Source organism: Macaca thibetana, chromosome 8 (assembly GCF_024542745.1).
Source record: "Macaca thibetana thibetana isolate TM-01 chromosome 8, ASM2454274v1, whole genome shotgun sequence".
Taxonomy (NCBI): Eukaryota; Metazoa; Chordata; class Mammalia; order Primates; family Cercopithecidae; genus Macaca; species Macaca thibetana.
The window spans coordinates 101,583,860-101,602,582 of NC_065585.1; the positions used below are offsets into that span (position 1 = coordinate 101,583,860).

General features: G+C 52.6%; 1 protein-coding gene across 10 annotated transcripts in view; it reads left to right on the forward strand.

Annotated features, from left to right (window-relative positions):
- ANK1 (ankyrin 1) overlaps positions 1-18,723 on the forward strand; it is a 246,193-nt gene that overhangs the window by 188,171 nt on the left and 39,299 nt on the right. For 8 of the 10 annotated variants that reach the window (XM_050800354.1, XM_050800361.1, XM_050800356.1 and 5 more), the window contains exons 18-34: positions 1,444-1,542; positions 3,210-3,308; positions 3,555-3,653; positions 5,519-5,611; positions 6,041-6,113; positions 7,216-7,239; positions 8,122-8,218; positions 9,524-9,602; positions 10,871-10,968; positions 11,057-11,281; positions 12,313-12,467; positions 12,826-13,037; positions 13,512-13,716; positions 14,402-14,498; positions 14,711-14,939; positions 17,035-17,160; positions 17,288-17,407. In XM_050800354.1, the coding sequence (XP_050656311.1) occupies positions 1,444-1,542; positions 3,210-3,308; positions 3,555-3,653; positions 5,519-5,611; positions 6,041-6,113; positions 7,216-7,239; positions 8,122-8,218; positions 9,524-9,602; positions 10,871-10,968; positions 11,057-11,281; positions 12,313-12,467; positions 12,826-13,037; positions 13,512-13,716; positions 14,402-14,498; positions 14,711-14,939; positions 17,035-17,160; positions 17,288-17,407 (2,130 nt within the window). The remainder of the gene's footprint in view (positions 1-1,443; positions 1,543-3,209; positions 3,309-3,554; positions 3,654-5,518; positions 5,612-6,040; positions 6,114-7,215; positions 7,240-8,121; positions 8,219-9,523; positions 9,603-10,870; positions 10,969-11,056; positions 11,282-12,312; positions 12,468-12,825; positions 13,038-13,511; positions 13,717-14,401; positions 14,499-14,710; positions 14,940-17,034; positions 17,161-17,287; positions 17,408-18,723) is intronic. The other 2 variants (XM_050800359.1, XM_050800364.1) reach the window with 1 other exon arrangement.

Sequence of the window (18,723 nt, forward strand, 5' to 3'; positions counted from 1 at the left end):
ACAGTAAGGTGACTGGTAACCCACTCTGTCATCCACACGCCGCCCTCACGAGGCAGATTATTGGTGTTAGCTCAAGAATGAGGCAGAGCGCCTGCCTGAGAGGCTGACAGTCACTCCTCAACTGAGGACTGTTCTCATTTGAGCCATCCCCGGTCTGCCTGCAGGACAGGCCCGCCAGTTCTGGCCACAGTGGCATGTGGTGGGGTGTCATGACTACCCACAAGCCTCTGGTCAGCCTGTGGGATGTGCAGAAGGCAGAGGAGGGCAAGTGGAGTCCCGTAGAGGGGACATGGTCTGTGCCTACAGAGAAATCCAGCTTTGTTGGTCCCACGTTAGCAAAGGGTATTGAGGCAAAGTCCAGGGGAGAGAAGACTTTTCTGACATTTTCCTGTGGGTGCCCACACGTCAAACAACATCTCTGATACCTTACTGCCTTCCTGAGGAAGCTGTGATGCCACGTGCAAGAATATGGTCCGTTCACTCCTGGTGGGATGCTTTGCCCTCTTGACCATGCCAGCACTGGCTGCGCAGTGATAACAGTATGGTACTTTATTTATTTATTTATTTATTTATTTAAGATGGAGTGTTGCTCTGTCACCCAGTCTGGAGTGCAGTGGTGCGATCTCGGCTCACTGCAACCTCTGCCTCCCAGGTTCAAGTGATTCTCCTGCCTCAGCCACCCAAGCAGCTGGGATTACAGGCATGAGCCACCATGCCCTGCTTATTTTTGTATTTTTAGTAAAGATGGGGGTCTAACCATGTTGGCCAGGCTGGTCTCGAACTCCTGACCTCAGGTGATCCACCCACCTTGGCCTTCAAAAGTGCTGGGATGACAGGCATGTGCTGCCGTACCCAGCCAGTGTGCTTCATTTAAACAGCACTGTGTGCCTCTCAATGTGCTTCACCTGTGCTTTCTCCAGCACTCCTCACCTTGCCCCTGAGATGGATCCATGATAACCCCTATTGTCTAGATTAGGAAACCAAGGCTACAGGGCTCTGAAATTCACCATGGAAATAGGGCATTCTTTATTGGGAAGTCCATAAAGCACCAACACTGGGAAAGTGCCATAAAGTTCATCTAGATCAGAAGTCAGGAAACTACGGGCCTGTGGGCCAAATCTGGTCCACCACTTGTTTGTGTAAATAAAGTTTTATTGGAACACAGCCATGCCCATTCATTTAAATGTTAGTCATACAGAGACATGGCCAAAAATATTGATCATCTGGCCCTTAACAGAAAAAGTTGCCAACCCCTGGTCTAGTGTAACCACCTTACTTTTTAGATAAGGACATTGGGGCCCAGAACAAGAAGAGCTTTGCCTGGAGCCAAATAACTAGTTGGTGACTGCAAAGTCAGCTTCAGCTCCCAGACCTCAGAGCTCTTTCCTTGTGGCCTGGAATTCTTTACTTGCTAGAAGGTAATGAACATCTTTTTCTTTGCAGAGTGGACTCACTCCTCTCCATCTGGTAGCACAGGAAGGCCACGTTCCAGTGGCAGACGTGCTGATCAAACACGGCGTCATGGTGGATGCCACCACCCGGGTAAGGCAGGCAGCTGGAACTTCAGTCTGTGTGGACTGCTTGCTCACACTTCAGAACTGAATCTTCCACGGGGCTTTGAAACCCCGAAGACCCAGTGGAACATTCTTCCCTGCCACTTCCTAGAGCGGGCAGTGGAGTTTGAAAACGCTACTCCTAATTACCTCACTTTCCCATGGGGGATTTTTAAAGTTTGCTAGACCTTTGAGCCTCTGCAGAGAGAAAGTGGGACGAATGTTTAATCATGACTCTAAGACCTGTCTAATACGAGTAGTCAGCATGTCAAAATGTCAAGTTTCCCCAGATTCACACAAAAGCTTAGCTCCTTTTCTTCCAGCACTTGGTTAAATTCAGTTCAGCTTTCTCTGAACCTCTGATGTGTGCAAGGAGCTATGTGAATGGAATCTGGCATCAAGGCGTCTGCAGTTTGGTGTGGAGGTGATCGCCAGGGACAGGAAGGAAGAGCGTGATCTGATATTTACTCTTAAGAGAGGAGCTGGGAGCACAGAGGGCAGAGGTGGTGTTTTTAGTCGGTGCGAGGAGGCGGGCTTCATGGAAGAAGCCACATTTTGTTTCTTTTCCCCACAAGGGAACCATATTAAAAGGAAGGGACAGTGACAGGACCAGGAACTCCTGCCCCCTCCAGAGTAGCACAGAAATGCCAGCAACAATGTTATGCTGAAGTCACCCTGAGAAAAGTCTGGAAACTGTTTTGTCTCCAACTGCCTACAGCTTCCACAGGAACCTGCTTAAAATCTAAGAATGTTCTGGATCTTTGAGGCTTCACTTGCAGGCCCTGTTTAGTCTTTTGGGGTCCTGCACCAAAAGACCCTGTCCTGTGGGTTAGAATGTCCTTGAGGATCCCAAAGTCACCCCATTATGGGAAGAACCTGCGCTTGGGTGGTCTCTGGAATCTGGCACCAGCTTCCCGGGACACTTGGGACCAAGGAGCTCAGAGGGCCTTGGCCTGCCTGCCCACAGGAAGCATTACCAGAAAATTCAGCAGGACAGACTCCTTGAACAGCCCAGACTCACATGAGCAAATGTCCCAAGCCCATGCATTTCAATAAGCAATGATCAGTTCCCGTAAATTCCATCACGCCACAACTAAGTCACTTGGACAGCCTTTTGGGGGTTTTTCAATGGGATTTCAGCTTTCTAATGGAAATAAGCCTGTTGTCATTGGAGTGAACATGACCTCACATCCCCATCTGCCCTCATCTCAGCGCCATTCCCAGGCCTGAAAGCTATCTCTTCCTCTTGAAATAGCCCCCTGGGATTCTGTGACGCTGCTCCCTCCAGGTTTCCCTCTCTCTCTCTTCTGCCTTGGCCTCACTCCCTCGGCCCCACTTTTCACCCTCCACTTTATCCTGGGGGACCTCACTCACCTCCAAAGCTCTCAGATCTCCCATGCACTGACGACCCCAGCATAGCCCTCTTCTTGCGGTTCAGTGTCCATTTTCCAGTTGCCAGGTTGACGTCTCCCCTTGGGTCTCCCACAAGCATCTCAGCCTGGTGGTGTCTGCCCAGCAGCAGCCATTCAGCTTGTCAGTGTCAGCCTTCAAGGGGCTCCCTGTCCATTTTTTCTTTGAATCGGCTGCTTTGGGAAGGATTTCATGTGATGCCCAGCTCAGGAGAGCTCCGGTCACTCCTTCTCATCTGCTTTTCAGATGGGCTACACTCCCCTCCATGTGGCCAGTCACTACGGAAACATCAAGCTGGTGAAGTTTCTGCTGCAGCACCAGGCAGATGTAAACGCCAAGACCAAGGTACAGGGATGCCCTAGCCCCGACTCCTGCGCTGACCCTTCTCCATGCCACATCAGGGTGCAGCCAGAGCTGCTGCTCTGGGCCACTAGGGGTTCCACCACAGTTGACCGTGGACACTGAAGGAAGAAAGGGGGAAAATGCATTTTATTAATGTCCCACTTCGAAGATGGACAGGCACTATCATGTGTAGGCAGGTCTCTGTCTAATGGTTGGCTAACCCTGCCAAAATGTCTGCTTGCTTTGCAGCTAGGATACAGCCCCCTGCACCAGGCAGCCCAGCAGGGACACACAGACGTCGTGACTCTGCTTCTGAAAAACGGTGCTTCCCCAAACGAGGTCAGCTCGGTGAGTACACTCTCTCTCCTGAGTTTAGAAAACTGCTCCCCGTGGCAGCAGCCCTGGGTGACCTCCCCTAACCATAGAGGTTAATGCACATGTCTGGGGCCTGGACGGGGCCGCAAGACCCTAAAGCCATAGCTACCTTGGATACCCTGGGGATGGGGCACTGTGATCAGTTCCTCTTTCTGGTGAATTGATCGTTTTCCTTTTAAGCACCATTTTCCCTCCTCTTTTATGTTTATTAAAATATCCTTCTTGAGTGCGAGTGCAGTGGCTCACGCCTGTAATCACAGCACTTTGGGAGGCTAAGGAGGGAGGATTGCTTGAGGGCAGGAGTTCAGGACCAGTCTGGGCAACACAGTGAGTGCCTGAATCTATAAAATAATTTTTTTAATTATGTGGATGTGGTGACACATATTAGCTGTAGTCCCAGCTAACTGGGAGGCTGAAGTGGGAGGATAGCCTGAGTCCAGGAAGTCGAGGCTGCAGGGAGTTGTGATTGCGCCACTGCAGTTCAGTGTCCATTTTCCAGTTGCCCACTTGAAAGCCAGCCTGGAAGACAGAGCAAGACCTTGTGTCTTTATATATATATATACACACACACACACACACACACAGAGACATATACATATATATATGCACATACACACATATATACCATATATATAAATATTTGTTGAAACCCATTCTAAAATATGTGAAACTGTTTTCAATATGGTGCAAGTGAACATAGTTCAATGTCCTGGGTGGTTCCTGATCTTTCAAGGCTCGAGGTTATCTTTAGTGACATCAGCAATCATTGTTCACTATGAGCTTTCTCATCTGACCATGAGGAGGTTCTATGAAATTATCTCCATGTTTGCTTCTATCTCTGAAATAATGTGGACCCCCTTGGCTGGGTGCAGTGGCTCACACCTGTAATCCCAGCACTTTGGGAGGCCAAGGCAGGTGGATCACTTGAGGTCAGGAGTTAGAGACCAGCCTGGCCAACACTCCAGGGCGAGTGTCTCTACTAAAAATATTTTTAAAAAATTAGCCGAGTGAGGTGACAGGCACCTGTAGTCCCAGCTACTCGGGAAGCTGAGGCACAAGAACCACTTGAGTCCAGGAGGCAGAAGTTACAGTGAGCCTAGATTGCGCCACTGCACGCCAGCCTGGGCGACAGAGTGAGACTCTGTCTCACACACACACACAAAAGTGGATCCTTGATTGTAGATGGGGTTGCAGAAATTGCAGCTGCAGCTGGGCTTGAATCTGAACGGAGCCCAAGGCACATCCTAGAAGTAGAGAGGTCAAAAGAAAAATCAAGCCTCAGTATCCATTTATGATCACGTAGCTCTTTCTCTTGGAATCAAAGTAGAAAGTATGCCCTTGCTGTGTTTCTGGTGATTTGTGATTTCTGAGTATTCTGATTAGAGTTCATTGAAGTATATGGATTAATTCAACTACTTTAATACCCCATCACTGACACCCAAGAACAGACTTTGGGAGCAGCAAGCAGCCTCCCTCTGTCCTCATCTTCCTAAAACTGCATCTGCTAACTTCCTGACCTCCTTCCCGGTGGGCACCCACTTGGCAGAGCCTGACTTCTCCTTGGGAGATTTCCCCTGCTGGGTTGCAAGGCCCCACACTTGACACTGCAGATCAAAAGCACCCCTGCCCTCCCTCCTCCCACACCCATCTCTGGGTGTTGCTGCTAACACACATCTAGGCACACACACGTGCAGGGATCTCGTTCTGGGCCCCACGGTGACATCTGTCCACTCAGGTTCTCCTGAACAACTAGAAGGTGAACTCGATCTGTGTCTAAGGGGCCAGCCCCACCTGCTAGACTCCATCCTCTGACTGCACCCGGGCTGCTCTTTTCCCAGGATGGAACCACACCTCTGGCCATAGCCAAGCGCTTGGGCTACATTTCTGTCACCGACGTGCTCAAGGTCGTCACGGATGAAACCAGTTTCGTGGTATGTCTGCCTCTCCCCCGCACCCACCCCGGACATACTCAGCCTGGCGCAGAGGCGTGCCCGGGGTTACTCTGGAAGTGGGGTGCGTTCTGGGGCTCCAGGACGCCGGTCGGAGGCGCAGCGCCCAACGGGTGGGAACTTGTCCTCCTTCCAGCGGGGCTGTGCTGCCACCTAGCGGCGTGAGGACTCGGGGCAGGACCAGCATTCCGAGCAACAGTGGAGTGGATGGGGTTTGGGGAGATGGGAAGCCAGTTTTCCCGGGTCCCATCTCAGTGGTTCCTGCCCGGCAGCTTCTAGGCTGAGCACCTCCTCCGTCCGTTTTTCTGCGTTTGGGGCACACCCCACAGGCGTGACCAGGGAACCGCTGGGCTGGTAAAAAATGTGTGCGGCTCTAGTTTGGGTTGAATTATCTGCTTTTTCTCATTTTAGTTAGTCAGTGATAAGCATCGGATGAGTTTCCCTGAGACAGTTGATGAGATCCTGGATGTCTCGGAAGATGAAGGTAAAGTTGGGGTAATGAGCTCAGGCTGGTGGGGACAGAGGGGCCCTGGGCACCCTCCAAGGGGGCTTCCTGCCACCTGCCGGCTTTGCCCCCTTACAACACGCCCAAGAGCTGTAGATGGACACTGAAAGTGGGGAGACCTGCTTTTTATAGCTGTTGTCTATTATCAAAAATACTACTCTATTAATACAATCTTAGGTGAAGGAACATTGACTAAATTTAAAATTCCGTGAAGTTTCAAAAACACATGTGTGTTTGCATAGATTATGGATGTGTTATCAAATTGGAGCATGGTTCTACTCAGACCAACTCTCAGCCCATGAGGAACTGTAATAAAATTCTGTCTGGTTCTTTCTTTATGCTTTGAATGAATACTAAGTGGATTATTCAAAATCTGTGAGAATGCCTTTTAAGCTGCACTTCAACCACATAGCGGGTCAGTAGGTTTTGGGTTATTTCTGTGATTATGAAATTACTATAGTCTGGCTGGGTGCCTGGGTTCATGCCTGCAATCCCAGAATTTTGGGCAGCCAAGGTTGGAGGATTGCTTGAGGCTAGGAGTTCAAGACCAGCCTTGGGCAATAAAGGGAGACCCCCGTCTCTACAAAAAAAAATTGGAACTAAAAATTAGTGGGGTGTGGTGGTGCACATTTATAGTCCCAGCTTCTCTCGAGGCTGAGGTGGGAGGATTGCTTGAGTCCAGGAGCTTGAGGCTGCAGTGAGCTGTAATCACCCCACTGCACTCCAGCCTGGGTGACAGAGCCAGACCCTGTCTCTAAAAGAAAAAGAAAGAAATTACTATAGTCTCAGCTTGTATGAACTACAGAATGCTTCCAGTATTTTCCTACCCCCAACAAACCTTATTTCATCACTAATTAGATGGGGATATTGAGCAGTAAGATCCTCAACTCTGGGGATGTTGAATAGTGGGGTGGGCTGGATCAGCTCGGTAGTCCTTTCCATCTGGGTTATTCCATGGTTGTATAACTTTGTCAACTAGAGAAGCAGAGCTGTCTGGTGCTCCTTTGGATAATATATGTCTCTCGCTTTAACTGCCTTCAATGTGGTCCTTCTTTCAACTCTGCTCTCCTTTGCTTTCCAGGAACTGCTCATATAACTATAATGGGTATGAAACGCTTTCTGTTTCCTGTGGTCTTTTCTCACTAGAGTGCATTTCACCCTAAGCAACCCAGAGGCTCACTAATCCATTCCTGCTTTCCATCTTCCTCTGACAGCGAATAACCTGGAGCCAGGAGCTCAACTAAACCAAGGAATTCACACCCATGAGACCCATGCCCGGCAGGCAGCTCCTGCCTGTCCATCTCTGTGTCTGTGCCCATGCCACCATGTTTGTGATCATAACTGCATGAGCTGTTGTTCTTCCATCCTGTTAGCTCCAGATCACAAGCCATGGTGCTCACTGCTGGGTGGCATTGAATGACCCCTCAAGGTTGAGGGCCGGGGCTCCAGCTCCAGTTCAAACTAGGAGAGAGAAACAAAGGGGCAGTCAGAGGTGCAGGCAGCTGATTGACCCGTAGTTTGAACCTCTTTGTGATGGGTTTTGGAAGTAATGAGGTTTTGGCTGCCACGGTTACAGAAAATTCTCCAACCCTTTGAAATGAGTGGGTCCAGTTCCACTGTAGTTTGTTCTTCTGTTGGTGTGGAGTGGAAAAGAGCAGTAGCAGTTCCTTCTTTGGTGTCATTGCACCCTAAAAGGGCTGTTTTGAATTGGAACTAAGCGAAGAAAGTTCTTTCTGGCTGTGTCTTTGGCTTCCTGCAAAGCCTCAGGCATCTAAGATGTCAGGAGCTGGCTGCCCTGCTCTCTGTCCCAGAGCTGGAGGACCAGGACTGGGCAAAGACATTGCTCCCGGTCTCCTTGCAGCATCAAGGCCTTCCCCACTCCTCAGGAGCAAGCCCTGAGAGGCGGAGTGGGAACAGAGCTTTTTAAAAAGTAAGAGGGACTCTTCTCCCTCTACCTTGTCGCTCACTTGAGCTCTTGCTGTTTCAGGGGAAGAACTCATCGGCTCCAAGCCTGAGAGGCCGGATTCCAGGGATGTCGATGAAGAGAAGGAGCTCCTGGATTTTGTGCCAAAGCTAGACCAAGTGTGAGCAGCGCTCCTGGGAGGGTCCCTAGGAGGATGCTGAGGTGTAGCCCTGTGGCTCAGAGCAGGGATTCCAGAGGGAGGAAGAGCACAGCAGGCCAGGTGCTGGGCATGCTGCCCACAGAGAGAGACGGTTTGCACCTTAGGATGCACTAGCTGTGCACCTGAGCCACCAGGGCAGGAGGAGGCCTTCCTCACACCATGCTGCCTGGATGCCTCTCTGCTCCTCTTCCAGTGTCCCCTCCTCTCCCAGGCTCCCCTCATTCACAGCCTTATATCCACACCCCCTCTCCATCTTATGCACACTCAACTTCTCATCCAAAAGTTGAGGAACATGGCCGGGCGCGGTAGCTCACACCTGTAATCCCAGCACTTTGGGAGACTGAGGCAGGAGGATCACCTGAGGTCCGGAGTTCATGACCAACCTGACCAACATGGTGAAACCCCGTCTCTACTAAAAATACAGAAAAATAGCTGAATGTGGCGGTGTGCATCTATAGTCCCAGCTACTTGGGAGGCTGAGGCAGGAGAACTGCTTGAACCCGGAGGTGGAGGTTGCAGTGAGCCAAGATTGTGCCACTGTACTCCAGCCTGGGTAATAAGAGTGAAACTCCATCTCAAAAAAAAAAAAAAAAAAAAAGTTGAGGAAGATTCACATTAGAAACTATTGCCAGGCTAAGCTCGAACTCTGACTGCATCCCTCTGCCCCTGAGGTATGTTAGGTACAAGCCAGGGGAGATTCGGTCTGCCTGGACCACATCTCTCATTTCTCCCGTGACTGCTGTGAGTTATCTCACCGTGGGCACAGGGTACACAGGGACATTTTGCAAAGCAATCTAATATCAACGACTTTGTAGAAACACTAAGCCCTAGGTGTTTTCTGAAAAGACGGAAATGTCCCTGAACAAGCGGGGAGTGAAACCACGGGCCATTTGCTCCACTTGAATTTGCTAGACATCTGTTAGAAAGAAATACAGAGCTGTAACCCTGACCATAAGCAACTTACGATTCATTTGGTGGGATTGAAATGCACACCAAGTGGTCATATAGCAACACAGAAAGATATATTGTTAGCCAGAGCAAGGATTCTGTCAACAGGTTCTAAAGGAGGAGAAAGGGGTGGCGAGTGCAGGTTGGAGTCATTGGGGAGGACTTCATGGAGGAGGAGGCAGTCCTTCCACCAGGTTGTGAAGGGCAGTCAGGCTCCGGAGTGGAAAGCGGGAGGGAGAGACTTGGAGGCAAGAGGAAGAGGAAGCTGTGTGCACATGTGGATCAGCCCTGTGATGTTCTGGTGTTCTTGGCACGCAGGGTGGAATCTCCAGCCATCCCCAGGATTCCCTGTGTCACACCTGAGACGGTGGTGATCAGGTCAGAAGAGCAGGAGCAGGTAAGAAGCTGCTTGTCTGTGGTTTCCCCACGTGGAGAGCATGAGTACCCCGGGACAGTGATTGTTGAGGGGTGGCCTGTACATAGCACAATAGACACTGATAGCTCACATGCCACTCACTGTCCAACTGGCATTCCACGCTTGGACGCCTTAAAATGGTGCAACATCGGCGGCATTGGGTGGGCCGCGTCTGGGAGAGATGGTCAGATGGGGCCCTATCCTGTGGTGGCTCAGTCCTTGGATGCAGCCCAGGACAGCAGCAGTGAGAAACCTGCGGGTCCTTGACCAGCCCACTGTCTTCAACTCTTGGCCTAGGGTAGGAATTCCAGCCAGCAGATGTTTACTGGATTCCTGCTGTGCGCCCTGGACAGGCTCAGGCAGGAGGGCTGGACACCTGCCTCCTGGGAGCCAGGGCCCAACCGGAAAGAGTGGACTCGGACGCGTGAACCCAGTTAGCACAGAACCGGGAGGGAGAGCAGGGGAGTGCTCCACTGTGTGGTGTGAGTGCTGGCAGAGTGCAGAGCAGGGAGGCCCTAACCAGCCCCAGGGTGGCCGGGAGTATCTGTGGAGGAGGTGAGATGTGGGGAGTGGAGAGGATTAGATCAACAAGGGTGAGGGACAAGGATGTTCTGGACTGGGGGAAAAGCAGACGTGAAGATCTAGAGAGCACCAAGGCCGGGCTCAGGTCCTGCTGGCTGTGCCAGGGCAGGCTGGCATCCCTGTAGTTGCAATGTTACCCTAAGGCAAGTCCCCGCTATACAGGTGAGGAAGCAGGAAGCCCCACAAGGGCGGGAATCTGTTGTGTTCACCTCATGGACTCCAGATGTCCACAGGGCAGGTAGCCCACCCACAGCTAAGTGGTGAGGCGGTCATGGTGCTGGGATGCAGTGCCCGTCCTAGAGGAAGTTGGCCTGCCGAGGGCAGGGCTTCCCGTGGGCAGAGCTGGAAAGAAGGGGGCAGGTCTGCAGCAGGTGCAGTGGGCCTGGGGGCCAGGAGTCAGACTGAATGGTGAGGACTGGCTCCATCCATTCCAAGGCTGTGTCCCAGGGTCTTGAGCCCAGGAGAGGCATGGAGGTGGGAGGAAGCTCCTGTCTCCTTTTAGACTCCAGGACAGCCTTGTCTGATAGGGCGGTGGGGTCCTGTGGGAGCACTTTCTCCACATGCACCTGGTTTCTAGCAGCAAGGCTCTTCCAAGCCTCCATGCCCTGGTACGGCATCCAGCCGGCCAGGGAGGAAGTGGAACAGGAGGACCTCTTCTCTGTCCTCAGGCATCTAAAGAGTACGATGAGGACTCCCTTATCCCCAGCAGTCCGGCCACCGAGACCTCAGACAACATCAGCCCGGTGGCCAGCCCGGTGCACACAGGGTGAGTGGCGGGCGCAGGGCTCGGGGACTCCTGTCTCCATCTCCCAGAGGGGATGCAGAAGCCCAGCGTGCATCTGCCCCACTCCTAGGTTTCTGGTGAGCTTCATGGTCGACGCCCGGGGTGGTTCCATGAGAGGAAGTCGCCACAACGGCCTGCGTGTGGTGATCCCACCACGGACGTGCGCAGCGCCCACCCGCATCACCTGCCGCCTGGTCAAGCCCCAGAAGCTCAGCACGCCACCCCCACTGGCCGAGGAGGAAGGCCTGGCCAGCAGGATCATCGCGCTGGGGCCCACAGGGGCCCAGTTCCTGAGGTGAGCATGCACAGGCAGCCCATGTCCTCACCTGTCCCTGTGCCACGGAGGCCACGCCATCTCCACTGTCCCGACGGGGAAACAAAACTGGGTGCCCCTCCCCTTTTCCTGACTTTTCTTAACACACGAAGGCATCCATAGCCCTGAGAGGGCTTACAACTCTCAGATCTCAGATCAGGCATGATAACTCACGCCTGTAATTCCAATGCTTTGGGAGGCTGAGGTGAGAGCATCGCTTGAGGCCAGGAGTTCGAGACCAGCCTGGAAAACATAGCAAGACCCCGTCATTGTAAAAAATAAAAAACAAAACCAAAAAAACAACTCTTAAATATTGCGTGACACTAGAGACAAGGCCAATCTGAGGCCCTGAGGGTCTGACCATTTATGCACTGAGAGTCCCCAGGAAGACAGCCTCCCTGGCTGTTTCCCCTGCGGACGAGCGAAGTACGCAGCTCCAGAGGCCTATGGCCCACCTCCCTGAAGCAGCCTGGGCTCCTCCTGGAGCTTTGCTACCCTTCAGGCACCATGGGTGTGATGTGGGGACAGGGCTGACCAGGAGGCCTTGCCTTCTACCTCTGTCCACCCTCCTGGCCCCGCTCAGAGCGGTCACCACAATTTGCAAAGCAGCAAGTTTTCTCATTGACCTTTCTTTGTCCTCAAAGCGTCCCTCCGAAGGAAATGTCATTATGACCAGTTGATAGATGAGGTTACCCGTGTAGGGATGTCAGATGGATTTTTAGAATCAGGTGCAAGGACAGGATCCTTAGGTCGTGGGAGCAGAGCCCCCGTGAAATGAGACTGGCCCTGCCCTCACTGTTACTGCAAGCCTGGTGGGGAGCAAGCAGGGCTGTGGGAAGCCCGGGGGACCCCCCACGGGTCTGGTCCACTTAGAGACCTGCCTGCAGGTAGGGCCTCCACGTGGCTGTGGAAGCGCCTTCTCCATCTGGGTGGGAGCCGGCAGCCCCATCCCTCCCTGTGCCCTGCCTGCCCTGTGTGAGCACCTCCCCACCACCACGGTGTCCTTGCCTCAGCCCTGTAATCGTGGAGATCCCGCACTTTGCCTCCCATGGCCGTGGAGACCGGGAGCTCGTGGTTCTGAGGAGTGAAAACGGCTCCGTGTGGAAGGAGCACAGGAGCCGCTATGGAGAGAGCTACCTGGATCAGATCCTCAACGGGATGGACGAAGGTAGTAGGGGGAATCCCAGGGCTGGGTCCCCTCCTTGCGGAAGAGGGGTTTGAGTTGCACCTTAAAGGTGGTCTTTCAGGGCCACCTGGAGTTTGGGAATCCCCAAGAGGCTGGAAATGGCCTGGTGTGGACAAGCCCTGGGTCCCCAGGATGTGTGAGGGGATGCTCAGCTGCTGCCTGCAGCCGCATCTGCTCTGCTGGGCCTCTGGGCCTGGGCACTTCTTCTGGCCACTATGCCTCCCGGCACCTGGAGAGGGTGTGTGCACTGGGTCTTGGGGACAAGGAGGCTCTGGGCCCCTGGAAGGCCTGAATCTGTGCCTGATGTGACCGGGGTGGTGGCCTGTGTGTGTGATTCCAGAGCTGGGGAGCCTGGAGGAGCTGGAGAAGAAGAGGGTGTGCCGAATCATCACCACCGACTTCCCGCTGTACTTTGTGATCATGTCGCGGCTCTGCCAGGACTACGACACCATCGGTCCCGAAGGGGGCTCCCTGAAGAGCAAGCTGGTGCCCCTGGTACAGGCAACGTTCCCGGAGAATGCAGTCACCAAGAGAGTGAAGCTGGCTCTGCAGGTGACAGCTCTCCTCCCCGCCAGGTCCTGGGGGTGGACTGAACTCCAGGCCCCGGGAAGGCCACCCTCTTCCCCAGGACATCCCCATGCTTTTGTCCAGTGCTTTGAAATACCACAGTGGAGATCTGACTTTAAAGCTCAAAGGAGAGTTCAGTGGGAAGGGGTGAGGTGGAAGCTCCCTGATAAGGTGCATCCATCAAGCTGCATGACCCGGTCTGTGCAGCATGCGGGAACCGCATGACCTCTGGGAGCTGGCCGTGATGCGAACAAAGATGCACCAGCCCTGGGAGTAAGAAGCAGAGGAGAAGGGGAGAAAGGGCTCAGGAAGGCGAGCTCCACCATGTCAGTCCTGCGGTCCAACAGCAGAGGGGACCCCATGCACCGACGGCCACTCTCTCCGGGCATGGAGCTGCCTCCAGTCTGACTAGCCCCTCTCCTGCTTGGGCCTGAGTGTCCTGCCTCTGTCATTTCACAGGCCCAGCCTGTCCCAGATGAGCTTGTCACTAAGCTCCTGGGCAACCAGGCCACATTCAGCCCCATTGTCACCGTGGAGCCCCGGCGCCGGAAGTTCCACCGCCCCATCGGACTTCGGATCCCGCTACCTCCTTCCTGGACCGACAACCCGAGGGACAGCGGGGAGGGAGACACCACCAGCCTGCGCCTGCTTTGCAGCGTCATTGGTGAGAGGGGCCCCTGTCTCAGACTTGTGTTCTCCACAGCTGCAGTGCTTCTGGAACACAGTAGGGGGGTGACACGAGAAGGCGAGGCCAGCAATCCCCTTAGTTTTTGTTGGCTTCCCTGGGAGTGAGGTGCTCTTCCAAGAGGTGGAAGGATGATGCATCTGCATAAAAGTCCATGCCCATGCAGTGGCTCACGCCTGTAATCCCAGCACTTCGGGAGGCCGAGGCAGGTGGATCACCTGAGGTCAAGAGTTCGAGACAAGCCTGACCAACATGGAGAAACCCCATCTCTACTAAAAATACAAAAATTAGTCAGGCGTGGTGGTGCACGCCTGTAAACCCAGCTACTCCAGAGGCTGAGGCAGGAGAATTGCTTGAACCTGGGAGGTGGAGGTTGCAGTGAGCCGAGTTCATTCCACTCCTGGGCAACAAGCATGAAACTCCATCTAAAAATAAAAAAAAAAAAAAAGTCCATGGCCCTGGGGAAGAACCCTCCAAGCCCTAGGAGGAGGGGCATGCAGGTCGCTAGGAGGAAGGGCAGAGGGTGAGGGTAGGTGTGCCCAGGGCTGCAGACCAAGTGAGCCTCACCCAGTCTCACCTTGCACACCAGGGCCTTAGCATTTTAGTAAGCTCCATGCTTACGTCCTGAAGACTGTCCCCAGCCCCGTTTCTGCCGGTGTTACAGGAGGAACAGACCAAGCTCAGTGGGAAGACATAACAGGAACCACCAAACTTGTATATGCCAACGAGTGCGCCAACTTCACCACCAACGTCTCCGCCAGGTGAGACAAGGCCAGCCCAGCCCAGCACTGTGTGGGCCATCCTCAGGCCTGAGACTGAGGCTCCCTCACTGTCCCCTCCACATGGAAGCCTCTGTGACCACAGGTGTGGCGAGAGTAGCCATGGCGTGGTTCATGGGCTGCTTCCATCTGGACGGAAAGGATGCTCTCTGTTGGGCACTTGGGAACACATTATAACGTGCCCACCTTTTTAGGTTTTGGCTGTCAGACTGTCCTCGGACCGCTGAGGCTGTGAACTTCGCCACCCTGCTGTACAAAGAGCTCACCGCAGTGCCCTACATGGCCAAATTCGTCATCTTTGCCAAGATGAATGACCCCCGAGAGGGGCGCCTGCGCTGCTACTGCATGACGGATGATAAAGTGGACAAGACCCTGGAGCAGCATGAGAACTTCGTGGAGGTGGCCCGGAGCAGGGACATAGAGGTACGGGGCTGGGCCCTGCACCGCCTCTGGGACAAACCCTCCCGCCATTTCTCCAGAACAGCCCTGCCTGGTGCAGGCCGGAAGTCCTCCCTCTGTAGACGAGGGGCTCCACAGCTGTCTCTCTTTGAGACCCCTCTTGAGAAGCATCTTAGATAAGCTTCAGGAAAGGTGAGAGATGCCACCATGCACATATCAGAGGAGGCTGCAGGCTTTTGGTCCAGTGATCTGTGAAAAGAGTTGGCATTTGCAGAAGGTCTTGTGCACCAGAGACTATTAAAAGTGCTGGACAGGCCAGGCGCAGTGGCTCACGCCTGTCATCTCAACACTTTGGGAGGCCGAGGTGGGCGGATCACCTGAGGTCAGGAGTTAGAGACCAGCCTGGCCAACATGGTGAAACCCTGTCTCTACTAAAAATACAAAAATTAGCCGGCGTGGTGGCACAGGCCTGTAATCCCAGCTACTCGGGTGGCTGAGACAGGAGAATCACTTGAACCCGGGAGGCAGAGGTTGCAGTGAGCCGAGATCGCACCGCTGCTCTCCAGCCTGGGCGACAGAGCAAGACTCTGTCTTAAAAAACAAAAAACAAAAAACAGTACTAGCCAGCTGGGTATGGTGGTGGGGGCAAGAAACAAAACAAAAAACAAACAAACGAAAGTGCTGGCCAGGCTCAGTGGCTCATGCCTATAATCCCAACACTTTGGAAGGCTGAGGCAGGTGGATTGCTTTGAGCCTAGGAGTTTGAGACCAGCCTGGGCAACATAGTGAGATGCCATCTCTATTAAAGAAATAACTAAAAATGTTTTTCTTGCATAATCTCATTTAATTCTCATATTTGTGGGTACCTTTATTATTCCTTATTTAGGTATTAAGAAACTGAGGCTGAGAGGTTAAGTAATGTGCCCATGGTCACACAGCTAAGTGAATGGTCGAGACAGGATTTATCCAGGTCATCTCTGGCCCGAGTCCACACTGTGACCTGCTGTGCTAGAGTTTCAGTAGCACCCAAGTAAGGAGGCAGAGGAAAGGGCTCAACAGATAATGCGCAGAGTGAAGGCATGGGGGCTAGGTCTGAACCGGTTCCCAACCCTAAGAGACCCACTTGGTTTAAGATGTGTAGTAAGCCAGCAGTGATCTAAGCCTCAGAATCTGTGCTGAGTTTTCCTGGGGAAGGCTGAGGGCCCCGTAGAACAAGCGCAGGACTGGAACCTTGGTTCTAATCCTGTCTTAGGCACTAACGAGGCAAACCGGTTTTTCTCTTTGGGCCTCAATTTTCTCAACTGTCAAATGGGTTAATGATAACTTCTCAGTTGAAAGCTTTATATATACACAGTAGGGACCATTATTATCGGTGAGATTAAAATAGAGCAAGTGCTTTCCAGCTCTTCTCATGAACAAAGCATCTTTGGACAGACGTAAAAACAGAATCTTGGTTTTATTTTTAGAAACAGGATCTCAGTCTGTTGCCCAGGCTGGAGTGCAGTGGTGCCATCATGCCCACTGCAGCCTCAAACTCCTGTCCTCCAGTGATCCTCCTGCCTCAGCATCCCACGTAGCTGGGACTACAGGCACTTGCCACCACACCTGGCTAATTTTTAACATTTTTTTTGTAAAGATGGGGATCTCCTTGTGTTGCCCAGGCTGGTCTCAAACTCCTGAACTCAAGCAATCTTCCCACTTTGGCCTTCTAAAATGGAGGGATTACAGGCATGAGCCGCAATGCCCAGCCCAGAACCAGGATTTTTTGTTGGTGGTGGTGGTGTTTTTTTGTTTGTTTGTTTGTTTGTTTTTCAGAAACTATGTTATGATATTCAAGTGACGTTTTGGAGTACTTGATAGCAATTCTCATCAACATCTCAGGGATCTTAGAAGATCGCTACATGTAACAAAATCCATTGAAGTCAGGAAGCATGCCTCATTGATCACAATTTTAGAAATAAAGCCTTTCCCAAAACAAATAGTGGATTTCTCAGCACACACCCCCATGCCTCTTGCTGTGGCAGGGTGTGTCTTGGAGAGGGAAGGACCGAAGGTTGAAGGTGGGACATCTGGGCCCTTCTCTCCCTGACAAGCTGTATCTGCTTTTCCTCTCCTGTAGGTGTTGGAAGGAATGTCCCTCTTTGCAGAACTCTCCGGGAACTTGGTGCCTGTGAAGAAAGCTGCCCAGCAGCGGAGCTTCCACTTCCAGTCATTTCGGGAGAACCGTCTGGCCATACCTGTAAAGGTGCCGGCACCCTCTGGCTGACCTCTCCTCTGGGTCTAGGAAGTTGGGGAGGCAGAATTCTCTAAACCAGACAGCCCAGTGGCCTAGGAAAGGGCCCCTGAATTCTCCTTTGTGTGATTGAGTTTAGGTGAGGGACAGCAGTCGAGAGCCGGGAGGGTCCCTGTCATTTCTGCGCAAGGCGATGAAGTACGAGGACACCCAGCACATACTCTGCCACCTGAACATCACCATGCCCCCCTGCAGCAAGGTGAGCTGGCACCTGCCGAGGAGCCTTGGCCAGAGAAGGCTTCCCCATAGGCGGTCCCCAAACAGACCCCAAGTCCAGCACTTCCAAGGGGCTTCTTTCTGGTGGAACCTTTGAGTCCCCCGAGGCACACAAAGGTGCTGAGCTCTCCTCCACATGCTCATGTTGTGGCCTGGGGGGAGACCGTGCCCTGGCCCTCTCTGCAATTCACGTGCAGCGCTGGTTATGTGACAGGAGGAACAAATGTTGGTATGAGATGGTGATGGGCACATTCACGCTGTGGACCCTGGGCTCCCTAGGTGTGAAGGTGGCAAGGGGCCCTAAGAGCATCTGCCTCAGTATCCCTGGCCCGAGGCCTCCAAGGTTCGCACCAAGGAGAGCTGCTAAGGTCTCCCAGCCCCGGCATGGCTTCTCTCAGGCCGCTTTTTCATCTACCTGCTTATCTTCCCAGGGTGCTAGGCCCTCACAGAAGGGAAGCCTGGTGTCCTCAGCCACTGCAAACACCCAGGGTTTTGAGCTCAGCAAAGGAGTCTTGGCCACGTATGTTCATTTGTCGATACCTGTAAGAGTATCCCAGTCACCACCTCTGCTAGGGACTTTGGAGGGATCATACGTCTCCAGACCGTCTCCGTGGTTTTCGTTGGTGTTGTTTTGCTGTTGTTGTTGTTTTAATCATTAGCCTTCCATGCTAAACTAGGAAAGAAGCAAGGTTACATTCATAAGTCCATGGCTCAATCTCTTTTCTTTTTGGGGATGAGATGAGGGTGAACCAACTTATCTTTCAAAAGAGGATTTTCAGGCTGGGCACAGAGGCTCATGCCTGTAACCCCAGTGCTTTGGGAGGCTGGGACAAGAGGATTGCTTGAGCCCAGAAGTTCAAGACTAACCTGGGCAACATAGTGAGATCCTGTCTGTACAAAAAAATAAAAATGAAAAATTAGCTGGGCATGGTGGCATGCACCTGTAGTCCCCAGCACTCGGGAGGCTGAGGCAGAAGGATCACTTGAGACCAGGAGTTTGAGGCTGCAGTGAGCCATGATCGTGCCATTGCACTGCACTCTAGCTTCAGAGACAGAGTGAGACCCTGGCTCTTAAAAACAAAAGAGAGAATATTTTTCTGCAGCCTTGGGCAAGCATCTGGATGCTTTCCACAGGGCTGTGATGTTAAGGCCTTAGGGCAGTACAGAAACGGGTCTTTGAAGCAGAAAGAAATCCAAAAAGAAAAACAATTGTTTTAAGTTCAAACCCAGCTCCACCACCTATTAACTGGGTGATCTTGGGCAAGGAACTTAGTCTCTCCATGCTTCAGTTTCCTTATT